The sequence below is a fragment of the Hyla sarda genome, chromosome 1 (assembly GCF_029499605.1).
Source record: "Hyla sarda isolate aHylSar1 chromosome 1, aHylSar1.hap1, whole genome shotgun sequence".
Classification (NCBI taxonomy): domain Eukaryota; kingdom Metazoa; phylum Chordata; class Amphibia; order Anura; family Hylidae; genus Hyla; species Hyla sarda.
In genome coordinates, this window is record NC_079189.1 from 46,407,044 (window position 1) to 46,428,932 (window position 21,889).

The 21,889-nt window shown below is 41.9% G+C and overlaps 1 protein-coding gene and 1 long non-coding RNA gene across 7 annotated transcripts in view; one reads left to right on the forward strand and one right to left on the reverse strand.

Moving 5' to 3' along the window:
- Positions 1–11,772, forward strand: part of FGFR3 (fibroblast growth factor receptor 3) — a 118,733-nt gene extending 106,961 nt beyond the window's left edge. For all 6 annotated transcript variants that reach the window (XM_056554912.1, XM_056554916.1, XM_056554925.1 and 3 more), the window contains 3 exons: positions 426–563; positions 3,253–3,358; positions 7,298–11,772. In XM_056554912.1, coding sequence (XP_056410887.1) covers positions 426–563; positions 3,253–3,358; positions 7,298–7,462 — 409 coding nt within the window. In that variant the 3' untranslated portion in view covers positions 7,463–11,772. The remainder of the gene's footprint in view (positions 1–425; positions 564–3,252; positions 3,359–7,297) is intronic.
- Positions 11,773–15,369: 3,597 nt separating this feature from the next.
- Positions 15,370–21,889, reverse strand: part of LOC130351768 (uncharacterized) — a 36,503-nt gene continuing 29,983 nt past the window's right edge. The window contains exon 3 of the long non-coding RNA XR_008888365.1: positions 15,370–15,510. This is a non-coding gene — a long non-coding RNA (uncharacterized LOC130351768). The remainder of the gene's footprint in view (positions 15,511–21,889) is intronic.

Here is a 21,889-nt window from a genome sequence, read left to right on the forward strand (position 1 = left end):
CTCCCATACCTCTAGTTGTAAGCAACAGGTCGGCTTTGCTCTATCCATGCCCTGCAGCGCTGTATTCCAGCATGGCCAGTTTGTGCATGAATCATTTGATTTGTTCCATTCATCGGCCTCAGTGGAAATCTTTACAAAAGCGTTGGGGGGGCTAATGGATGAGCTGTCATTGGCGTGATTAAATACTCGTTTTAGTTATAGACGTGGTCCCCGGCATTTCTTTTTTTTTTATATTGCAAATGAGCGGGATCGGCAGCGAGATCTCCTACTAAACAAGTAAAATGGCCCAGGCAATTAGTTCTACTAGTGTTAGCCGTGCATGGCCGCACATGAATGTCCTACACCCTTCTCCCCAACAATGAATTCTGCTGCAGAATCCCTTGCGAATATTCATTTATTTATTCTTCTATGCTTTCTTTTCCCAGATGGTCATTCGGAGTGCTTCTCTGGGAGATCTTTACATTGGGGGGCTCTCCATACCCTGGGATCCCAGTAGAGGAACTGTTTAAGCTCTTAAAAGAAGGTCATCGGATGGACAAGCCAGCCAATTGCACACATGAGCTGTAAGTATCTGGACTGATGTCTTCATCTGCCTTTTTGACTTGAGAGTTATGCTATTAAAGGGTTACTCCGGTGGAAAACATTTTTTTTAAGAACAGCTGGTGCCAGAAAGTTAAACAGATTTGTAAATGACTTCTATTTAAAAATCTTAATCCTTCCATGACTTATCAGCTGCTGTATGCTACACAGGAAGTTCTTTTCTTTTTTTAATTACTTTTCTGTCTGACAACAGTGCTCTCTGCTGACACCTCTGTTCATGTCTGGAACGGTCTAGAACAGGATAGGTTTGCTATGGGGATTTGCTCCTGCTCTGGACAGTTCCTGACATGGACAGAGGTGGCAGCAGAGAGCACTGTGGTCAGACAGAAAAGAAATTCAAAAAGAAAATAACTTCCTGTGGAGCATACAGCAGCTAAGTTCTGGAAGGATTGAGATTTTTAAATAGAAGTAATTTACAAATCTGTTTTTAACTTTCTGGCACCAGCTGATTAAAAAAAAAAATGGATCCCCTTGTAGAGAGGGGCCTTATTTCCAGTTTTATTTTAATTCTATAATGCCTCCTGTCTAAGGAGGTGCTGCAAGTTGGAAAGCAAGGACATTCCTGCTAAAAGGAGTCTCCATTTTTATATCTACTATCCACATGATGGGAGATAAGTGTGTGATCATGGGAGGTGTGACCAAGGGACCCCCTGCAATCTTAGGGCCTAACTTGCAGCTTCTGGGCCCCGATGCAAAATCTGCAACAGGGCCCCATGTGCCATTTATAATACTGGTCTCTTATGGGGCAGATGTGCTTTGGGGCCCCCTTAGGCACCAGGGCCCTGTTGCGACTGCTATCTCTGCACCCCATATAGTTACGCCCCTGTCCCTGAGCGCTTTGACCCCCACCTTCCCAGATTAACTAGTCTCAGCAATGACGGCCCAATCAGTCAATCACCAGCTGAGACAGGACATCACTTCAGCCATTGACCATATTATATATACCATATATTTTAGATTAATGAATGTTGAATAACTTTCCAATAGCATGTTAATGAAAAATATGCTTCTTTCTATTGTATTTTTCCCGATCAGTCCTGTCAGCAAGCATTTCTGACTCATGCTGGAGTCCTAAACACTAGGGATGTAAAAAAAAAAATCTATATCGCGATTTTTTGTTCCGCGATACTGAATCGATTTTAAAATTCTGAGAATCGATTTTTTTTTAAATAAATTATTATAATTAACATTTACTGTATTTCACTCAGAGTCACAGTCCTATTTGTCTGTCTTATTTTTTTTATAACACTTAAACTCCTGACCACTAGTTGGCAGTGTACCTGTTATCAGCTCTGTCCCACTCGCAGGCTGCTACCGCGAGACTACAGACTCAGAACAAACAGGAAGGAGAACGTACGCACTCACAGGACAACTCTCGCGGGATCTTGTTCTTTCTCAGCTAGAATAAGTTTTCCCAAGCTTTTAATAGGGAATATCGCGATATATCGTGATATATCACCAACATGACAGTATCGCGATATATTGCGATATATCGAATCGCCACCCTGGTATCGCGATTCGAATCGAATCGCCAAATTATTGGCGATTCACACCCCTACTAAACACTCAGAGCTGCCAGCCTGCTTTGTTCACAGCCAAACAGCTCTGAGTGTTCTCCTTTGTGAACAAAGCAGACTGGCAGCTCGTAGTGTTTAGGACTCCAGCATGAGTCTGAAATGGTTGCTGCCAGGAATGGTAGGGAGACCCCTAGTGGTCATTTCTTCAAAGTGGAAAATTAAATAGAAAGAAGCATATTTTTTAATAACATGCAATTGTAAAGTTATTCTGCATACATAAATCTATAATATATCAAAAGTTTTTTTGATGAGATGTACCCTTTAAGCCAGCCATTCCTTCCAAGACCATTTTGTCTCTAAAAGTGAGAGCTGGAGCACTTAGTGGGGAGTGAAGGGCCCTGTTCTGGAGATTGTTGCAGGGCCCCAGCGGTCAGATCCCCCACAAACAGACACTATTTAATAATAGAATACCCCTTAAAGGGGTACTCCGGTGGAAAACTTTTTTTTTATTTTTTTTTATTTTTTAAATCAACTGGGGCCGAAAAGATTTGTAAATTACTCCTATTTATAAAAATCTTAATCCTTTCAGTACTTATCAGCTGCTGTATACTACAGAGGAAATTATTTTCTTTTTCGATTTGTTTTCTGTCTGTCCACAGTGCTTTCTGCTGACACCTCTGTCCGTATCAGGAACTGTCCAGAGCAGGGGAAAATCCCCATAGCAAACATATGTCTGTCCATTTTAGGAACTGTCCAGAGCAGCATGTCAGCAGAGAGCACTGTGGACAGACAGAAAAGAAATCCAAAAAGAAAAGAATTTCCTCTGTAGTATTCAGCAGCTAATAAGTACTGGAAGGATTAAGATTTTTTTTTAATAGAAATAATTGACATATCTGTAACTTTTTGGCACCAGTTGATTTAAAAAATTAAAAAATAAAAATTTTCCAATGGTGTACCCCTTTAAACAATTATCATCTTAAACGGCATTCGTTTAGAGGGATAAAGGGAAGAGTACTGACCTTGACCATCTTACTAGTATGAGAAGTCCACTAGCATTCTGTTGGGGACTGGACTTGATCGTAAGCTTCTTGGACGGTCAGTTATTTGTGGATAATCTATGTTCTCCTTTCCTCAGCTACATGATCATGAGAGAGTGCTGGCATGCTGTCCCATCACAAAGACCAACATTCAAGCAGCTTGTTGAAGACTTAGACCGTGCTCTTACTGTCACTTCTACTGATGTAAGTAAATCCCTGTGCCCTTCAGTGGAGTAGCACTGGGTATTAGATCTACTTTTGTTGAAGTCTAGGCATTGAAAGCGGTTTCATTGTTATAGAGTGCCATTCATTTTTGGCATTAGACTCTACTGGTGACCATCCTTGGTTTATCGGAACTGTACAGCACCTGTGTAGATTTCTAGACCAGGGTTAGAGTTGAGCGAACTTACAGTAAATTGGCTCCTAGCGAACCTCGCAGCTCGGCTGTTGATTACTTTAGTCTGCGTAAATTAGTTCAGCTTTCCAAGGGCTCTGGTTGCCCGGAAAAGTCCGGGATGATAGTCTTAGGTTTCCTAGGTCTGTATCCACCTTTTCCAGGCAACTGGAGCCTTTGGGAAGCCGAACTAATTTATGCAGACTAAAGTAATCAACAGCCGAGCTGAGACGTTCGCGAGGAGCCATTTTTACTGTACGTTCGCTCAACTCTAATCAGGGTGCTCTAAAGATTTCATTTTGAAGTTAATCTTTTGGGAAATCCCTTGACCAGGGTTAGAGTTGAGCAAACTTACAGTAAATTGGCTCGTAGCGAACCTCGCAGCTCGGCTGTTGATTACTTTAGTCTGCGTAAATTAGTTCAGCTTTCCAAGGGCTCTGGTTGCCTGGACAAATCCAGGATGACAGTCTTAGGTTTCCTAGGTCTGTATCCACCTTTTCCAGGCAATTGGAGCCCTTGGAAAGCCGAACTAATTTATGCAGACTAAAGTAATCAACAGCCGAGCTGAGAAGTTCGCTAGGAGCCAATTTTACTGTAAGTTTTCTCAACTCTAATCAGGGTGCTCTAAAGATTTCATTTTGAAGTGAATCTTTTGGGAAATCCCTTGATGTGTTTGAACAATAAATTGATCCCAGGGTATCCCGGGATATCCCCCCCCCAAACAGCTTTTTATCTGTCGAAGAAACTGGCAACAAGTAATAGATTTGCCTACAGCTCCACTACAGGAGAAATTAGGTACTACAGAATTCTCATTAGGACCCATAGACTATATGGAGGAAGTTTATCAAAAAATTAATAGAGGAAACGTTGCTGAGTTGCCCATAGCAACCAATCAGATCGCTTCTTTCATTTTTGAAAAGGCCTCTGGAAAATGAAAGAAGCGATCTGATTGGTTGCTATGGGCAACTGGGCAACTTTTCCTCTGGACAGGTTTTGATAAATCTCCCCCTATGTCCCTATATATAGACATGCTGGGTCATCCAAAGTGGGAGACTATCTTTGTATCTGCCCATACACCTTAGACTAAAGTCGTCCGAACCCTCCGACTTCATCAGGTTCGGCCAACTGTCTAAAGCATTGTTTCCCAACCGGGGTGCCTCCAGCTGTTGCAAAACTACAACTCCCAGCATGCTCGGACAGCCTTCGGCTGTCCGAGCATGCTGGGAGTTGTATTTTTGCAACAGCTGGAGGCACCCCGGTTGGGAGACAATGGTCTAAAGTGTATGGCGTATTGTTCTGGGAGAGATAAACTACACCAGAGTGGTCTGGCTACGGTTTACCCCTCCCCATAGAGGAACCATCAACATCTATGTGTATAGGGAATTCAGGAGAAAACTGTTAACAGAATGAACGTACAGCCCACTTGTATGGTCATCTTAAAGGGGTACTCCCGTGGAAATTTTTTTTTTTAAATCAGCTGGTGCCAGAAAGTTAAACAGATCTGTAAATTACTTCTATAATAAAATCTTAATCCTTCCAGTACGTTTTAGGGTCTGTATATTACAGAGGAAATGGTTTTCTTTTTGGAACACAGAGCTCTCTGCTGACATCATGACCACAGTGCTCTCTGCTGACATCTCTGTCCATTTTAGGAACTGTCCAGAGCAGCATATGTTTGCTATGGGGATTTCCTCTTACTCTGGACAGTTCTTAAAATGGACAGAGATGTCAGCAGAGAGCACTGTGCTCCGAAAAGAAAACCATTTCCTATGTAGTATTCAGACCCTAATAAGTACTGGAAACATTAAGATTTTTTTTAATAGAAGTAATTTACACATCTATTTAACTTTCTAGCACCAGTTGATTTAAAAAAAAAAAAAAAAAAAAAGTTCCACGGGAGTGCCCCTTTAATGGACAGCCCCTGAACGGAAGACCACTGTCCATTAACTAAAAGTTCAAAACAGAACTTTTAGTTACTTAGAATAATTCAAAATGCATTTTCTGAACCTTTTTGGTGTAGAATAGAGATGAGCGAACTTACAGTAAATTTGATTCGTCACAAACTTCTCGGCTTGGCAGTTGATGGCTTATCCTGCGTAAATTAGTTCAGCTTTCAGGTGCTCCGGTGGGCTGGAAAAGGTGGATACATTCCTAGGGAAGAGTCTCCTAGGGCTGTATCCACCTTTTCCAGCCCACCGGAGCACCTGAAAGCTGAACTAATTTATGCAGGAAAAGTCATCAACTGCCGAGCCGAGAAGTTCATGACGAATCGAATTTACTGTAAGTTCGCTCATCTCTAGTGTAGAACCTATGATCTTGTAAAAAAAAAAATTATATTTTAGACCCCCTCACTGAGTGGTCAGAGTATAACTATCAATGTTTCCTTGTCGGGAACAACTAACTACTGTATAGTATATGTACTTAGCACTGATCCTACTACCTGCATTACCCTACCACAACATTACTTGCTCATGGCTCACTGTAAAATTTCTACAGTGTGTGTGGAGGTATGCTGCAGCCCCCCCATCATAGAACCCCCCCCCCAGCCTCCACTACACAAAGACCGTCTGTGCACTGACTGGGACACCTTGTTTTCTTATTCGTAATTGAAGCAATTTGTGCGAATGAATGACGTGACTTAGAAATCTGCCCTGCGCATTACTTTGCCCGAACAGTTAGCTCCTCTTGATCAATCAGCCCTCAATACTGTCTGATAAAAAAAAAAAAAAATACAAATCACCAAAGAATTAGTTTTTCTGACGGGAGGAAGAACTGGGAAAGTTAGCAGATTTAAAAAAAAATATATATATATATAGTTTTATTGTATTTATTTTAGTTTGTAATATTTTGTGTATTACTATTATATATAATTTTTACTGTGTATTACTAATATACATACACATATGTGTATGTGTGTGTGTATATGTATATATATATATATATATATATATATATATATATAATGTGTGTGTGTGTGTGTATATGTATATATATATATATATATATATATATATATATATATATATATATATATATATGTATGTGTGTGTGTGTGTATATATATTATTATTTTTTATATATATAAAAAAAAGCTATTTCTCTTTATAAAAAAAAAAGAAACACCCCTTTTTTCCATTAAGGGTACGTTCACACGGGTGGATCCACAGTGTATTTTCCACTGCTGAAGGACAGCTACATGCTGCCTTTACATGTGCCTGCTCGAAGCTGCATTATGCCGCTACGAGCAGACACACTGAAGCGATGTGCGAGCCGTCGCGCATGCGCGGTGTATTCGATGAGCTAGGCCTCAAGCCGCCTTGATACCGTCATGTGCGTGTGTGTGGTCATAGCGGTGTATTGCTGCTCCAAGCAGGCACATCTAAAGGCACAACGTAGCGGTCCTTCAGCCGGAGATCCACCCATTTGAACGTACCCTTAAGGGGAAAAAAACAAAAAAAAACTGTCACATGACATTGAAAAAAGTATTGGTAATTGGTATTGGCTAGTATCGGTACTATAAAATGGTATCAGGAGATCCCTATCGGTACACACCCCCTCCATGTATCCATATATATGTGTGTGTATATATACATATATATTTATATTAGTGTGTATATTTATTGTTATTACTTTGTATAGCTTTATTAGTCAGCAATAGCCTACTGCCACCTAGTGGCCGATTTTCATTGAATTTAATTATTATTATTATTTTTTTTTATTGAATCTATTTTATCTTTTGTACATTTCAGGAGTACCTCGACCTCTCTGTGCCATTTGAACAGTATTCACCAGCGTGCCAGGATAGTCACAGCACTTGCTCATCAGGGGACGATTCAGTCTTTGCACACGATATTCTTCCGGATGAGGTCTGTCTTCCTAAGCACCAGCAATATAATTGCATCATCAGAACATGACTTTTTAAGCCGGAACAACACCCGGGAGGAATGTAGACTAGAGGCATATGGACGGGACTGCCCGGTCATTACAAGGATGATTTTTTTGTTTGTTTTTGAGCCGTATAAAATACTTGCTGTATACAAAGTCATGAAGCACTGTTTGGCCTGAACGAACTTATCATGTGCCAAGATATAGAGAAGAAGAAAAGAGAAATATATATTAAAATTTATATATTTGAAAAGAAGAATGTTAACACTAGGGATCCTGGTGCTGTGACCTCTAGTGCTGATGAGCGACCAATCTGTGCCTGCGATGCTAGAAGAGAATCCGCAACATCAGAACACACTGCAAAAAAAAAAAATTCTCTTTTTTGTTTTTGTTTTTTATTTTTATTTTTAATTTTTTTTACATGCAATATGTTGAATGTTTTTGGGGTACAACTTAAAAACTTTTCTGCTTTTGGGTATCTGAGCAGCAGGACATCCCACTGTCCTTTTTAAAAAAACACATCCATATTTTTATTTATTAAATTTTTTTGTTTTTGGTCACCTGCCCCATTTTTAGGACAACTGCCTTCCTATCGCCATTATGAGTCACTCGAGCACTTGTAACAGACCGGAAAGCACATGTTAAGGAAAATATGGGGGGGGGGGGGGGGAATGGCTGATTTATTAACCCCTTCACGACCCCTCAAAGTTTTATTTTGTGCCTTACGTTTTCTTCCTCCTCACCTTCTAAGACCCGTAAAGTTTTTTATTTTTCCACTGACAACGTTGTATTAGGGCTTTTTATTTTATTTATTTTTTTGTGGGACAAGTTGTAGTTTTCATTGGCACTTTATTTTATCATAATATGCTTTACCAAGCCCAAAAAATAAAAAAATTAAAATTAAAGGTAGGGCAAAATTGAAAAAAAAAAATATATGAAATTGCGCAATAATTGTGTGCGGAGTTTACAATACGATAAAACTTACACTGGAACCACTAGACACCAGGGTTTACCGTCATTTAATGTTTTAAGCAATCTAATAGCAGTATTGATGCGGGCCTGCGCCATATTCCCCTCACCCGACCCATGACATTCAGCAAGGGCTTAAAAAAATAATAAAGTCTATACAGTTGTCTTTAAAGAAAAGCTTTGGTCAGCATTAAAAAAAATGCTTTCCTATTCCTGGAATATACCGTATTTTTCGTCATATAAGACGCTCCGGCACATAAGAAGCACCCAATTTTAAAGGATAAAAATCCAGAAAATAAAGATTCTAAACCAAATACACTGTAAAGTATAGGACAGAGATCTTCAACCTGCGGACCTTCAGATGTTGCAAAACTACAACTCCCAGCATGCCCGGACAGCCGTTGGCTGTCCGGGCATGCTGAGAGTTGTAGTTTTGCAACATCTGAAGGTCCGCAGGTTGAAGACCACTGGTATAGGAGGTAATACTCACGTGTCCCCGCCGTTCCGGACCGTCACCGCTGCCCTGGATGTCTCCCTCCATCGCTGTCGCTGCGTCCCCGTGGTGTCCCCGTCGCTCCGGAACGTCTCTGCTGCCCGGTATCCTCGCTCTCCATCGCCACCATCATGTCGCTACTCACGCCGCTACACACGCCGCTCCTATTGGATGACGGGACGGCGTGCACGACGACATGATGACGACGATGGAGAGCGCCGGCCATGCAGGGGATCCCGGCACGGAGCAGACACCGAGGAGGCAGGTAAGGTCCCTCCCGGTGTCCTGTAAGCTGTTCAGGATGCCGCAATTTCACTGCGGTGGTCCCGAACAGCCCGACTGAGCAGCCGGTTTAGTGTCACTTTTGCTTCAGACGCGGCGGTCAGCTTTGATCACCGCGTCTGAAGGGTTAATACAGGGCATCACCGCGATCGGTGATGTCTTGTATTAGCCTTTGATGGCCGCAGGGACCGACCCGATAGGACAGGGTTTTAATGTGTATTTGCCGTATAAGACGCACCAACTTTTACCCCCCCCCAGTTTTGGGGAATAAAAAGTGCGTCTTATACAGCGAAAAATACGGTAGGTATATGACTTATTGGGTTGACTGTCTGCACTTTTCCCCTTAATAGTCAGTTGGACAGGAACTTTATTTCCATAAAGGTTGTTGCCGATTTTCACCAAAGAGTTGAATGGAGAAGTAAGAATCCACAATAAATTCGGCAGAACTGCAGTAAAATCCTAAAAAAAAATGTTTGATCCAGATTTGCCTTTTAATGTCCACAATTTGTTGGGAATTTTTTTAAAAATTGCTGCTTTACCCAAACATTTTGTATCTAAATTAAAGTTGTAAAATCTTTTTGATATATTACTGTAAAACATTCTAAATCATAATTTTTTGGTAAATCAAGACTATTTTTGCCTTTTTTTTTTAACTCAATCTCAGATACTTAAAAGCAGACTGTTCAGTCTAAGTCTACTTCCAAATAGTGTGTTACAAAATATAATGTAAATTCCCATACGTACATAAATGTATATAAGAAAAAAAAAAAAATGTTTAAAAGAAGAAAAAAAAAAAGTGTTATCGTTCCCGGTATAATAGCATTGCAATCTAGAAAGACACTGATCTCATCAATAATATAATTTTTATAATGTCAATTTGTTTAAAAAAAAATTATTTTGTTAACCTTGTATATTTGTAAAGTTATTTATAGACGTTATTAACCTATATGAACCCTTCATGCTTACCCTAGGCCTAGCTTTGCACCATGCCTCCACAGATCTCACATTTAACTTATTAACAGTCCAGAGAAGAATTCTATTTTGCCTTTTTTTTTTTTTTTTTTTGTAATGTTTATCCAAAAAGTTTCAAAAATGTACAAAATGTATAGTCCTTTTAGCTGCATTATATGATTGTATGTATATGTATATATTTGCTGTTTGGTAGAAGAGGACAGCGCAGCAGAGAGAAATTATTTACAACGGCTTTCAAAAAAAAAATACTCTAATTTATATTTATCTAATTTTTGTCACAATTTTGTTTTTTGTTTTTTTCTTAAATTTTTTTTATTTTTTATTTTATTTTATTTTTTTTTCAAAAAAATGGGAGTGATTGCTGGTCAATAGAAAAGTAATAAAAAATATGCGATTTGTCACATTGCATGGAGGATTTTCTTCCTGAATGTTGCTGCGGATATTCATGTCGTACACAACTACTCGAGAAGTTTCCCCGCAAGGTCATGTTGAACATGTTGAAGTAATTTATTTTTCTGATCTTGGACTGCATTGCGAAAAAAAACAACAAAAAAAAAATAAATATTAAAACACCTGAATTTTACTATCCTGCAATAAACAAATTTTATAAAATAAGTACAAAAAAAACTTTTTTGTTCAAAATGTGTTCTACCTAAGGACCCCTGTTCCTTCTTTCCTTCCTTAAATGTGAATTTCTTTTTGTATTCTTCCTTAAAACCAGACACTGATTTTTATTTAATTTTTTATTTTTTTTTATATTGTTTTTTTTCTTATCTATTTGTTTTTTTTCTAAACCATTAATGGTATAAAATGATGTAGGTGTACACGAGAAATGTAGCATTTATATATGATCTCTAAAGCGGTTTACTTTTCCATAGCCTGTCTATGATTCCAGGATATATATAATTTTTTGTTTTTGTTTTTATACCGCACATAGACACTACCAGAGTGCCAAATTTGTTAGAACGCACAGAACTATATGAATAGACTTTTGCACCATTTACAGGCTTGGTTGATGAAGATTCTACATTTGTTGCAGGCAAATATTGTAGAAGGGGCCGTGTTTTCACATTTTTATTTTTATTTTTCACTTTTTTTTTTTTCATAGAAATATTTTTCTTACATCTTTCTGCTGTGTGTACATTCCAAATACCTAACCCATTCATACTTTCCCCACCCCCAGTAATGGAATAAGAATATGCAAGGCTGTGCATGGATTGAACTGTCACTAAGAATTATAAATATATAAATATATATATAATTTATTGAGGTTTTTATGAAATGTATCTGTTGTAGACTTTGAATTAACAATTTTCTTATTGAACATTATATATATACATATATATATAGTTTTATAGCAAGAACTATCTTTGAAATCTAAGTGAAGCTGACTTTTCTTACATTTTTATACTGCTGAATTTGCATTCCACAGATTTTTTGTTCATGGTGTAGTTGGATTTATGTTAGAGGAATGGTTTGGTTTGAGTTGGTTTTAAGAATTTTTACCTGACCTGTGCTGCTGGTGTGGGAAGTTGTGGGATAGACACCAAATCGATTTATCATTCTGCTTTTGTTAACTCGGCGATCGTAACTTTTACCAAAACAATAAAGCTAAACTTGACTTGTTAATGTGTGGACATTCTTAGATTGATATTGGCTAAAAAGTATTTTATATGTATATTTATCAATGATCATACGCATTGGATTGATTGTTTGAAAGTATTTCCATTTAGTATGTCTGCCATTTTGTATATACAGTTTCCATGCAGAGCTGTGAGTTGCCATGGTTACAGACTACAAAACAAAACTGTGTAGTCAGATCCTGCAGTCACATGTTACTATTTTACAACTACCCCTCCTTTTTAAGAAACACTGGTCTGTAGAATGTCAAGAAGTAGTAGGCAGATGGATGGGAGTTAAAAGAGAACTCCAGAATATAAAAATTGTCCCCCATACAGCCGGCAATTGTCCCCCGGGGGCTCCAGTCTCCGCCACGATCCTCTTCTTGTGGTCGGTGAGTCATACTGCACTCAGCCAATCACCGGCCGCAGCGAAGTCCCGGCTTGGCCGGCGATAGGCTGAGCGGCAGTGTGACGTTTCCGGCCCCGGCAGCAGGTGCCGGTGTAGTGAAGAATTTTGTGTCCTGAAGCGTTCTCACACTGCCGCTCAGCCTATCGCCGGCCGAGTCGGGACTTCACTGCGGCTGGTGACTGGCTGAGCGCAGTATGACGTGCCAACCACCAGGAAGAGGATCGCGGCGGAGACCGGAGACGGTTACCGGAGGCCCCGGGGGAGCGGAGGAAGGTATATACATCTTTACTGCCGGCAGTATGAGGGACAATTTTTATATTCTGGAGTTCTCCTTTAAGGTGGCCATATGCCTTTTTTATTGGCTGTCGAAGAAATGTTAGTTCAGCTAATAGCTATCTTATCTCCCTATACACATGAACGTTTCACATGGCCGAAAAAAAGAGAAGGGGTAAGCTGCTGCCAGACAGGTCTGGAGGCAGCTTACCTTTTTGAGAACAATTGGGTCATGCAGTTCAAATCTGACATCACCACCACACTACTCTAATTGGCCAAATAACAACACATGTAGAGGTATAAAACCTAACAACAATATAACCCTAGGGGGTTAGATAGACCTCTATATTACATGTGCTACAAATAAAACTTTTATTAAATATATACGAACACAAAAAGGTGAGAAACACACGTAAAAAAGCACAAATCCACTTGTGTTATTCTAGGTGTCTGAGAACTGTCACCGCTGGGTTGTATCAGATGTAGCCACCAATGGATATTGACTAGAGTCTGGCCACTATGGTACTAAATCAGACCTTACTCAGCTTATTTTGCCCATTCACAATAATTTTTGAATTTAGGGGGGGGGGGAATATCCCTGACTTATCACAGTGATAGGCAATATAGGCACTACTGTTGTAGTCATATGACAACCACACTATGGTTGTATACAACCTCTCTGTTCTAGCGCCACTTATATATGTGGCTGTAAGATAGAGGTGCTAACGCCACATATGTATGTGGCTGTCTGTTAAGGGTCAGCCAGTACACTATAACCATCGGTGGGTACTCGAAATACCAATCACAGTGTCCTTCTGTGCACCACAGGCACGGATCTGAAGGCTCACCAGCCTATTCTGTCTTTTATATTATTCGTATTTCAGACACAGTGAAGATGCATTTAAAACAATAAACTGTCACACCCCGACATGTTTCGCCATTTGTGTGGCTTTATCAAGGAGATCAAACTGACAGCATTGATATGCAGTTCAAATCAGACATGTCCCATCCCTTCTCTCCCCCGAAATCATCTGGCGGTACAGAGTCTGAAGGCTTCCTATAAACTTTAAAGGGTTGGCCGTTCCTGACGAAGTTGGCGTGTTTAGCCAACTTTTAAGTACAGTGATCCCTCAACTTACAATGGCCTCAACATACAATAGTTTCAACATACAATGGTCTTTTCTGGACCATCGTAACTTGAAACCAGACTCAACATACAATGCTATGGAATCTGCAAAACGTGTCAATGGCTGGAAGAACTATTTCATAAGATATTTCAGAATGGACATTTCACTGGTAAAACCTCTGTATTCCTTAAGTGTATGCACTGACTGTTATCTGGTAGCGCCCCCTACAGTACAGGGAGGTATTACTTGTTCTGCACTCTTTACCTGGGTCAGGGTTAGCTTCTCCTTTGGGCATCAGGTGAGGGCAGCTCCATTTTCCTTTTTTTTAGGACATTGCGTGTTCTGTACAGGATCCTGAAGAAGCTCCTGTCCTCTACATAGACCAGTGTTTCCCAAAGAGGGTGCCTCCAGCTGTTGCAAAACTACAACTCCCAGCATGCCCGGACAGCCGAAGGCACCCTGGAGGCACCCTCTTTGGGAAACACTGAAATAGACAGTGATTTACAGCTCCCAGCAGCTCTTTCTTTTATATGTAAGGATTTGCTTTATCTGTATTAGTTATCTACTTATTTTTCTTTAATCCTCACTTTTTCCTATTTTTGGATGACATTTTGGGGCTTCAGAACCAATTACCAGGTTTCCATAGAGTTATGGTCTCAACATACGATGGTTTCAACATACAATGGTCGTCCTGGAACCAATTAATATTGTAACTTGAGGGATCACTGTACTAAAGTGTGAGCACTTTTAAACTTAATTTTAGTATCCGACTACACGGTTTGTTTTGTAGTCTGTAACCATGGAGACACATAAGGTCCACATATGTATGCAAAAAAAAATTTTTAACTTAAGATTATTTACAAAGTTCTGTTTTTTTTTTTTTTTTTTTAAATAAAATTAAAGGTGTGCATACATTTAACTTCTTTTATATAACTATATATTAAATTACAAAACCTATTTGTCATAGAAGGCAGATATGTGGGTAAACCAACAAAAAGGTGGGGACATGAGAAAGGAGCCCTGTTCCATAGGAATGTCTATTATTTCACAATGGCAATTTTAGCTGTTTTATAGTTAAAGGGGTTATCCAGGAAAAAACTTTTTTTTATATATATATATATATATATATATATATCAACTGGCTCCAGAAAGTTAAACAGATTTGTAAATTACTTCTATTAAAAAAATCTTTATCCTTCCAGTACTTATTAGCAGCTGTATGCTACAGAGGAAATTCTTTGCTTTTTGAATTTCTTTTTAGTCTTGTCCACAGTGCTCCCTGCTGACACCTCTGTCCGTGTCAGGAACTGTCCAGAGTAGCATCGGTTTGCTATGAGGATTTTCTCCTGTTCTGGACTCTCTGAGTGCTCTCTGATGACACGTTTCTCAGGAACCGCCCAGTTTAGAAGAGGTTTGCTATAGGTATTTGCTTCTAAACTGGGCGGTTCTCGAGACACATGTCATCAGAGAGCACTTAGACAGAAAAGAACATAACTCCTTTCACCAGTCACATAGAGTCCTGTCCAATGTCATCTGGGAAATATAAGCCATTCCTGTAGAAGGTTTTTTATGGTTTCTTGTTACCATGGTCCGCAAGAATCTTATTTTTGAAAGGGGACAAGCTGACTGCATGGAACAACCCAACTGTACAATGATCCCACTGCCCTCCCACTTGCTGTAAATAATGACATAACAAGATTCCTATTAATTGGGCTGGGTGATGGTCACAGCTCTTATTTATTATAAACATATAAAACTCAGTTCACATTCAACCACTGCATTGCAGTCAACCAACAGTGTAACACAGCAACTTCACATACTTCTTTAGCCAAAGCAGTATGCCGGCCGCCAGGTCCCCGACGGGCATGTTTGGCATCGGCTCCTTTTCTCTCTGGGTGTTATCTTCCTACACCAGCTGTGACTTGTAAACCTAAAAGAATGGAAAGAAAACAAAACCACAAAAACATGCCACATCAGGGATAAACAAGGTATATATATTATATTTAAAAAAAAAATGTAATAATAAATTTATTTAATAAATAAATTATTTATTTATTTTTTGAAGCAGGGATAAAAAAAATTAAAAAATCACACGCCTTCCAAACAGGTACGCGGCCAAAACACATAACAGTACATAACAGGAAAACAAAACAGGGAGGGAGGGCAGGCAAGCTTCTCCTAGCACGCCGGTGAGCAAAAGAGGGGGAGCGGAGGAAGGGTTTATAACAATTCGAGGCGTACCCCAACACTATAGTTAACCCATAAGGCAGAGTGGGAGGGATCTACCTCCCCTAGTCTACATTAAACCTATCAGTCCCTGCAGTCAGGGTTACCTACACCTAACACGGTAAGCAAGGTAACCTGCAGACTGCATGGAACAACCCAACTGTACAATGATCCCTCCCACTTGCTGTAAATAATGACATAACAAGATTCCTATTAATTGGGCTTTGTGATGGTAACAGCTCTTATTTATTATAAACATATAAAACTCAGTCAACCAACAGTGTAACACAGCCACTTCACATACTTCTTTAGCCAAAGCAGTATGCCGGCCGCCGGGTCCCCGACGGACATGTTTGCCATCGGCTCCTTTTCTCTCCGGTCGTTATCCTTCTACGCTACCGAAAAATGCGCCCCCACTTTTCACAACAGCAAGAACTCCGTAACAGCACGAACCGGGCACGCGGCCCCCTCTGCCGCCTGTCACCGTATCCATGCGCCCTGACCAAACTGATCCGTCTTAGACCGACGGACCCGCAGTTGCAAAACACCATTGGAACATACCACGTCTTCCAACAATAAACACCCAACTTAGATATTGGCACCAACTCCCCAATGTGAAACGCGTCAAAAAGTGCAAGGCAAAAACCTGCCGCATAAAGAGCGGCCTTAAAAAACTGAAGAACAGCAATCATTAACTGTACCCAACAAAGATACCAATAATATATTGGACACAGGGTGGCAGCACTCGCGGCGCAAATGCGTCCACTGCCACCCCTTCAGAGCCTGCTGAATAGAAAAATGCTTGGTGACATCAGCCCACCCCAAAAAGCTTAAAATAAAAGCTAACTCCCGATATCCGTCATCTCGCAACCAGCGCAGAAACATTAGAAGTGCGCAGCGCCAACAAATAGTCAACTGTCACCCCCAAACATATCCTGTGATCCAAAGCCACATGTCGGCCCTCGACCAGAGAGAGCCATTCCCTCATGCCTTACCGTGACTCGACCACGTGGCAGCCACCACTGATGGCTCGATAAGGGGCATGAAGCGTTGTTCATGAGGTCCCACAACAGGGGGGGCACGGTCGGCCCTCCAGATCCGCCTCTGGACACAGACGCCGAAACTCCTGAAGATGACGAAGGAGAGACAAAACAGGGAGAGAATAAGATGTCAGACCATTAACACAGTGTACTACACTCACATTGTCAGACCAAAAACACACCTTCTTATTCCTCAAATGCTGCCCCCACAGCTCCACAGCCACAACAATGGGGAACAGCTCCAACAATGTGAGATTTCAACACCATCGTGGGTCCCGCCAAGCCTCCACACACCACGCCCCCCCAAAAAAGGCCCCTGAAGCCACAAGACCCTGCAGCATCCGTAAACAACTGGATTTCTGCATTTGACCACCTCGTCCAACTGCCAAAATGTGCGTTTATTATACGTATGTATAAATTCCCCCCAAACCATCAAATCAGCTCGCATCAGAGAATTCATCCGGATATGATAACAGGCTGCAATGCACCTTTCATGGCCAGAGAAAGCCCCCGAGGAAAAACCCGACCGATAGGCATCACCCGGCAAAAACCAAATTACCCAACAAAACTTGCAATTGTCTCAGCGTAACCTTCCTCACCTCAACCAACTCCAGCAAATGGGTCAATTTCTCCTCCGGGAGTCTAAAAATCATACTCTCAGAATCAATCTCAATACCCAGAAAAGAAATCACCGTCGCCGGACCCTCGGTCTTCTCGGCCATCAAAAACCGGAAGGAATCCAACAAGAACTGACACCTAGTGGATAGTGTTGAGCGGCATAGGCCATATTCGAATTCGCGAATATTCGCGAATATATGGACGAATATTCGTCATATATTCGCGAATATTCGCATATTCGTTATATTCTCGTTTTATTTTTCGCATATGCGCAAATTAACACGTGAATATTAGCATACACAAAATTAGCATGTGCAAAGATTCGCATGTGCGAAAATTCGCACATGCTACTTTTCGCATATGCGAATTTTCGCACATGTTAATTTTCGCATATGTGAATTTTCGCACGCCAGTCTCACACAGTAGTATTAGAGCCTTCTTTACACCACACAAGCTGGAAGCAGAGAGGGGTGATCACTGTGATGTGTACTGTGAAGAAAAAAAAAACACGAATATTCGTAATTACGAATATATAGCGCTATATTCGCGAAATTCGCGAATTCGCGAATATGCGATATTCGTGAATAATATTCGAATTGCGAATATTCGGGAGCAACACTACTAGTGGACCCTGCCGGGGCCACAAACAAAAAATCATCCAAATAATGAATTATAGAATGACTGTCCGTTTCAGAACGCACCACCCACTCCAAAAAGGTACCAAACATTTCAAAGTAATGGCTCTAAATGGAACATCCCATGGGCAAACAGGTGTCATAATAGAAAAACCCATCAACACGACAACCCAACAGATGATAGCATTCCGGATGCAGCGGCAACAACCTAAACGCTGACTCAATGTCAGATTGTACCATCAAGGCCGACTGACCAGCCCCCCGCACCAGCGCCGCTGATCGATCAAAAGAAACATATGAAACAGAGGCATCCTCCTTTACCGAAGAACCTTTCGGATACGAAAGGGGGTGAATCAAACGAAACTTCCCAAACTCTTTCTTCGGAACAACACCCAAAGGGGAGACCCGCAAATTATCCAAAGAGGGGTAATCAAAAGGGCCCATAAACCAACCCAAGGCAACCTCCTTACCAACCTTATTCCGCAGGGCGTCAGGGTGCTCCCTGGCTTATTTCAAATTATCCGGATAAACAGGATCTTAATCACTCAACACAAACATAATGGGAAAAAAATAAATGAAAACCATCCCATAACACCCCAGCATCCTCCCTATTAGGGTACTGCTCTAACCACGGGCCTATCCCAACCAGAAGCCAACGAGTGCACAACTGGCTTCTGTCCTCGAGGACACCACACTGCTGCGCGCCCTCCACATTCATGCTTGTACTTGCACAAGCTGAGCAACTTACAATGTCCTTAATTGAACAACCAGCATGCTCCGGGTCTACGCACAGCCACCAAATATGCAACACCTGGTTGCACGGTGGTCCCAGACTGAAAGGAAGGAGTCCTCTGCGCCATCATCGAGCACAACCAGCCATCCGTTGCCCTCACACCCCAACCAACTTCAGGTTGCAAAGCCAAACGCCGACAAAATTCTTCGTCATAGCGCCAGCAAGCCGCGCCTCCATGCGCCTTGTACGCACCATAGACAGAATCAATGTAGACAAAAAGCTCCGAACAACGTTCGGGATGCTGTTGCCCCATGATGCAACCTACACAGCAAAAGCCTGCAACCAATTCCCCATAGTTTTTGCTACCCCCGGCTTCCTATCCACAAATTTATGCAAATTAGACCTACGCTCCTTATCAATAGTATGTTGATCCGCAGAATCTAGCGACCATATATCAACACACTGATTACCCCAAATCTTCCCAGTGTCCTCATCCACATGTACACCCAAGAGGCTAATACCACAAAAGAAGGCTGCCTTACGGACGCCCGCCCTAACAGGAGGCAAAGCCTTTAGAGTAGGTAGCAAGTACCCCGGACCCCCCTCCCCCCCCCCCCCCCCCCCCCAAGTACCCCATACTCTTGCAAAATCAAACTCATCAGTCTGTGCAGGAATGCCAGAGGATGTGAAAGGTCCAGCAGGAGACATCGTATTCAGAACTGGCTCTGACACTATCGCTTGCACCTCCTCAGGAACCGCGCGGGGCCGACTGACCCCTGCGGGATGACCCTCTCACAGAACATGAAGGCCTACTCCTCCTGCCACCTTGCATGGATTTCCACTCCAGGAGCTATAGGAACTCTTGCCCGAGGATGATGGCGCCAGCGGGAAGAGCGGGATCTCCGCGAATGCTCCCTACTCCGTGAATCCTGGCGGTAACGTCTACGGTGCCTCCTATGAGACCCGGCTGTCCTGCTCTGCCGAGTGTGGGCAGAACCCCGGGAAGAGGACCACTAGGGGGACCTGTGTCTCCTACCCCCGGATCTATCATGAACACGGTCACGTGGTGACTAACTAACTGGCCACTGACTGTTACCATACAGCAAGGGGGACTGAGAAGGCTGAGGAACCTGCTGAAAAGGGTGCCTGAGATGACAGGGGAAATGCAGGGGCATCTACAAATGGAGGATTCTCAGCCAAAGGATCCACAGGCAAAGAAGGGGGTTGTAAGGGCAAAGGAGGACCCACCACAGGAAAAGATATTGATTGGAAAGACCAGGAGGAGTACCAGGCACCTCCTCAGCCAAGGAGGATGCCTTTGACCTAACTGACTCCTGACTATTGGAACCCATAGGATTAGGAGCCCGGGAATGATTGACGACAGCGAGTGTCCCTGCACAGCATGCCAGCCGGAAGGGGCAGAGGGGCGGAGCTAACTCCCGTGCGCCAGATGCACAGGATTCGCAGTTGCGCACAGAATTTGCAGCCGCACAGCGCATGGGATCCACACTGGTGGAAGCCGAGCACGCGACAGCGCGGCCTCGCCACCAACCAGCAGAACCACCAGGGGGACTAAGGCTTAATCTATTTGTGGGGGGGGGGCACAATTGCCTGGTAGTCCTACGACCCCCTACTGGAACCACGGTATGCCACAGCTTTAGGTCTGGTCAGAAAATCGGATACGGGGCAAAAATGTGTCAACCAGAGTCACCATTTGACTCCGGTCGGCTTATTGAAATGCATTAGGTATGGGCCGGGTCCAGCTGAGGGGTCCAGCTAGGATATGGGAGTGCCTGTTTTTTGCTCCCACCAACCGGATCCGACACCCGTACAGTGAAAACGTAGTGTGAACCCACCCTTAGTCAGGGATTTGTTAGAAGTCTTTAGCCATGGAGACACCTTGGTCTTATAGGAGGAGATTTATCAAAACATGTGCAAAGGAAAAGTTGACCAGTTGTCCATAGCAACCAATCAGATCACTTGTTTCATTTTTAACAAAGCCTCTGCAAACTGAAAGAAGCGATCTGATTGGTTGCTATGGGCAACTGGGCAACTTTTCCTTTGCACAGGTTTTGATAAATCTCCCCCCATAAAGACTATCCCTTTGTCCTGTCTTATTAGTTCCTTGCAGTCTATTGCATTTTATATGACTTTTTCCATAATTATAGACTGTTCATTTGTACTGGCTCCGTGTCCACGGTCATAAACCTTATGATATAATTTGTTCTGACTTCCAAAGTTGTTAAAATTCTCCCCAGGAATATGGCATGGGCCAGGCTCTCTGAGCAGCGCTAAGATGCCGAAACGGACTGTTTACTCTCTTACTGAAAGTTGTGCCGCAGGCCAAAATAAAGGATATAAAAGATTTGGAAGCGTATACACTGGGTGCCTGTTTCATGTCATATTGGGAAAACGTTCTCAGTTCATCATGCTGCCTTGAGTTTGAAGAACCAAACAAAAGAGAAATATGAAAATGTCATATTCTGGGCAGATATACCGTTCATTACGCTTAAGTAGACAATTCTTTAAGCAGAAATAAGTCATGCCAGCAGAATCTCAAGGCGGTTTTACGCATTCTCCAACCTACCTCCATAGACTTAACAGGTACATTTCTGACTAGCTAAACGTTCACATCAAAGGTGTGGAAAGGTTGACTGAGTATGTGCCGTAGTCAGGCTCCCAGACCACAGTTCAAATAGTTTGCTTTTGCTTCGGTTTCCTCTATGTAGCATTTATGTATAGTCCTTACACCAGAAAAAGGAATGTATTACAAAGATAATTTTTCAATGAGACTACCTAAGAACGTACTGCAAGACACTATGGCAAATACAACAATGGCCGGTAATATACGGTGGAAGTCTTTGGTAGGATGCAGTAGCTTGACATGGCTATGGGTTCTTCAAGATGTGTGAACAATAGGTGCAAAGAAAAAAGAAGAAAAAAGAGATCAGCTCACCACAATTCAGTTCATATGTAGACACTGCAGCATGAGTGCTGGAAGCACGGATGAAGGAGCCACCTCTCCTCGTGGCAATGGAGATAGAAAGTAGGTAGGAT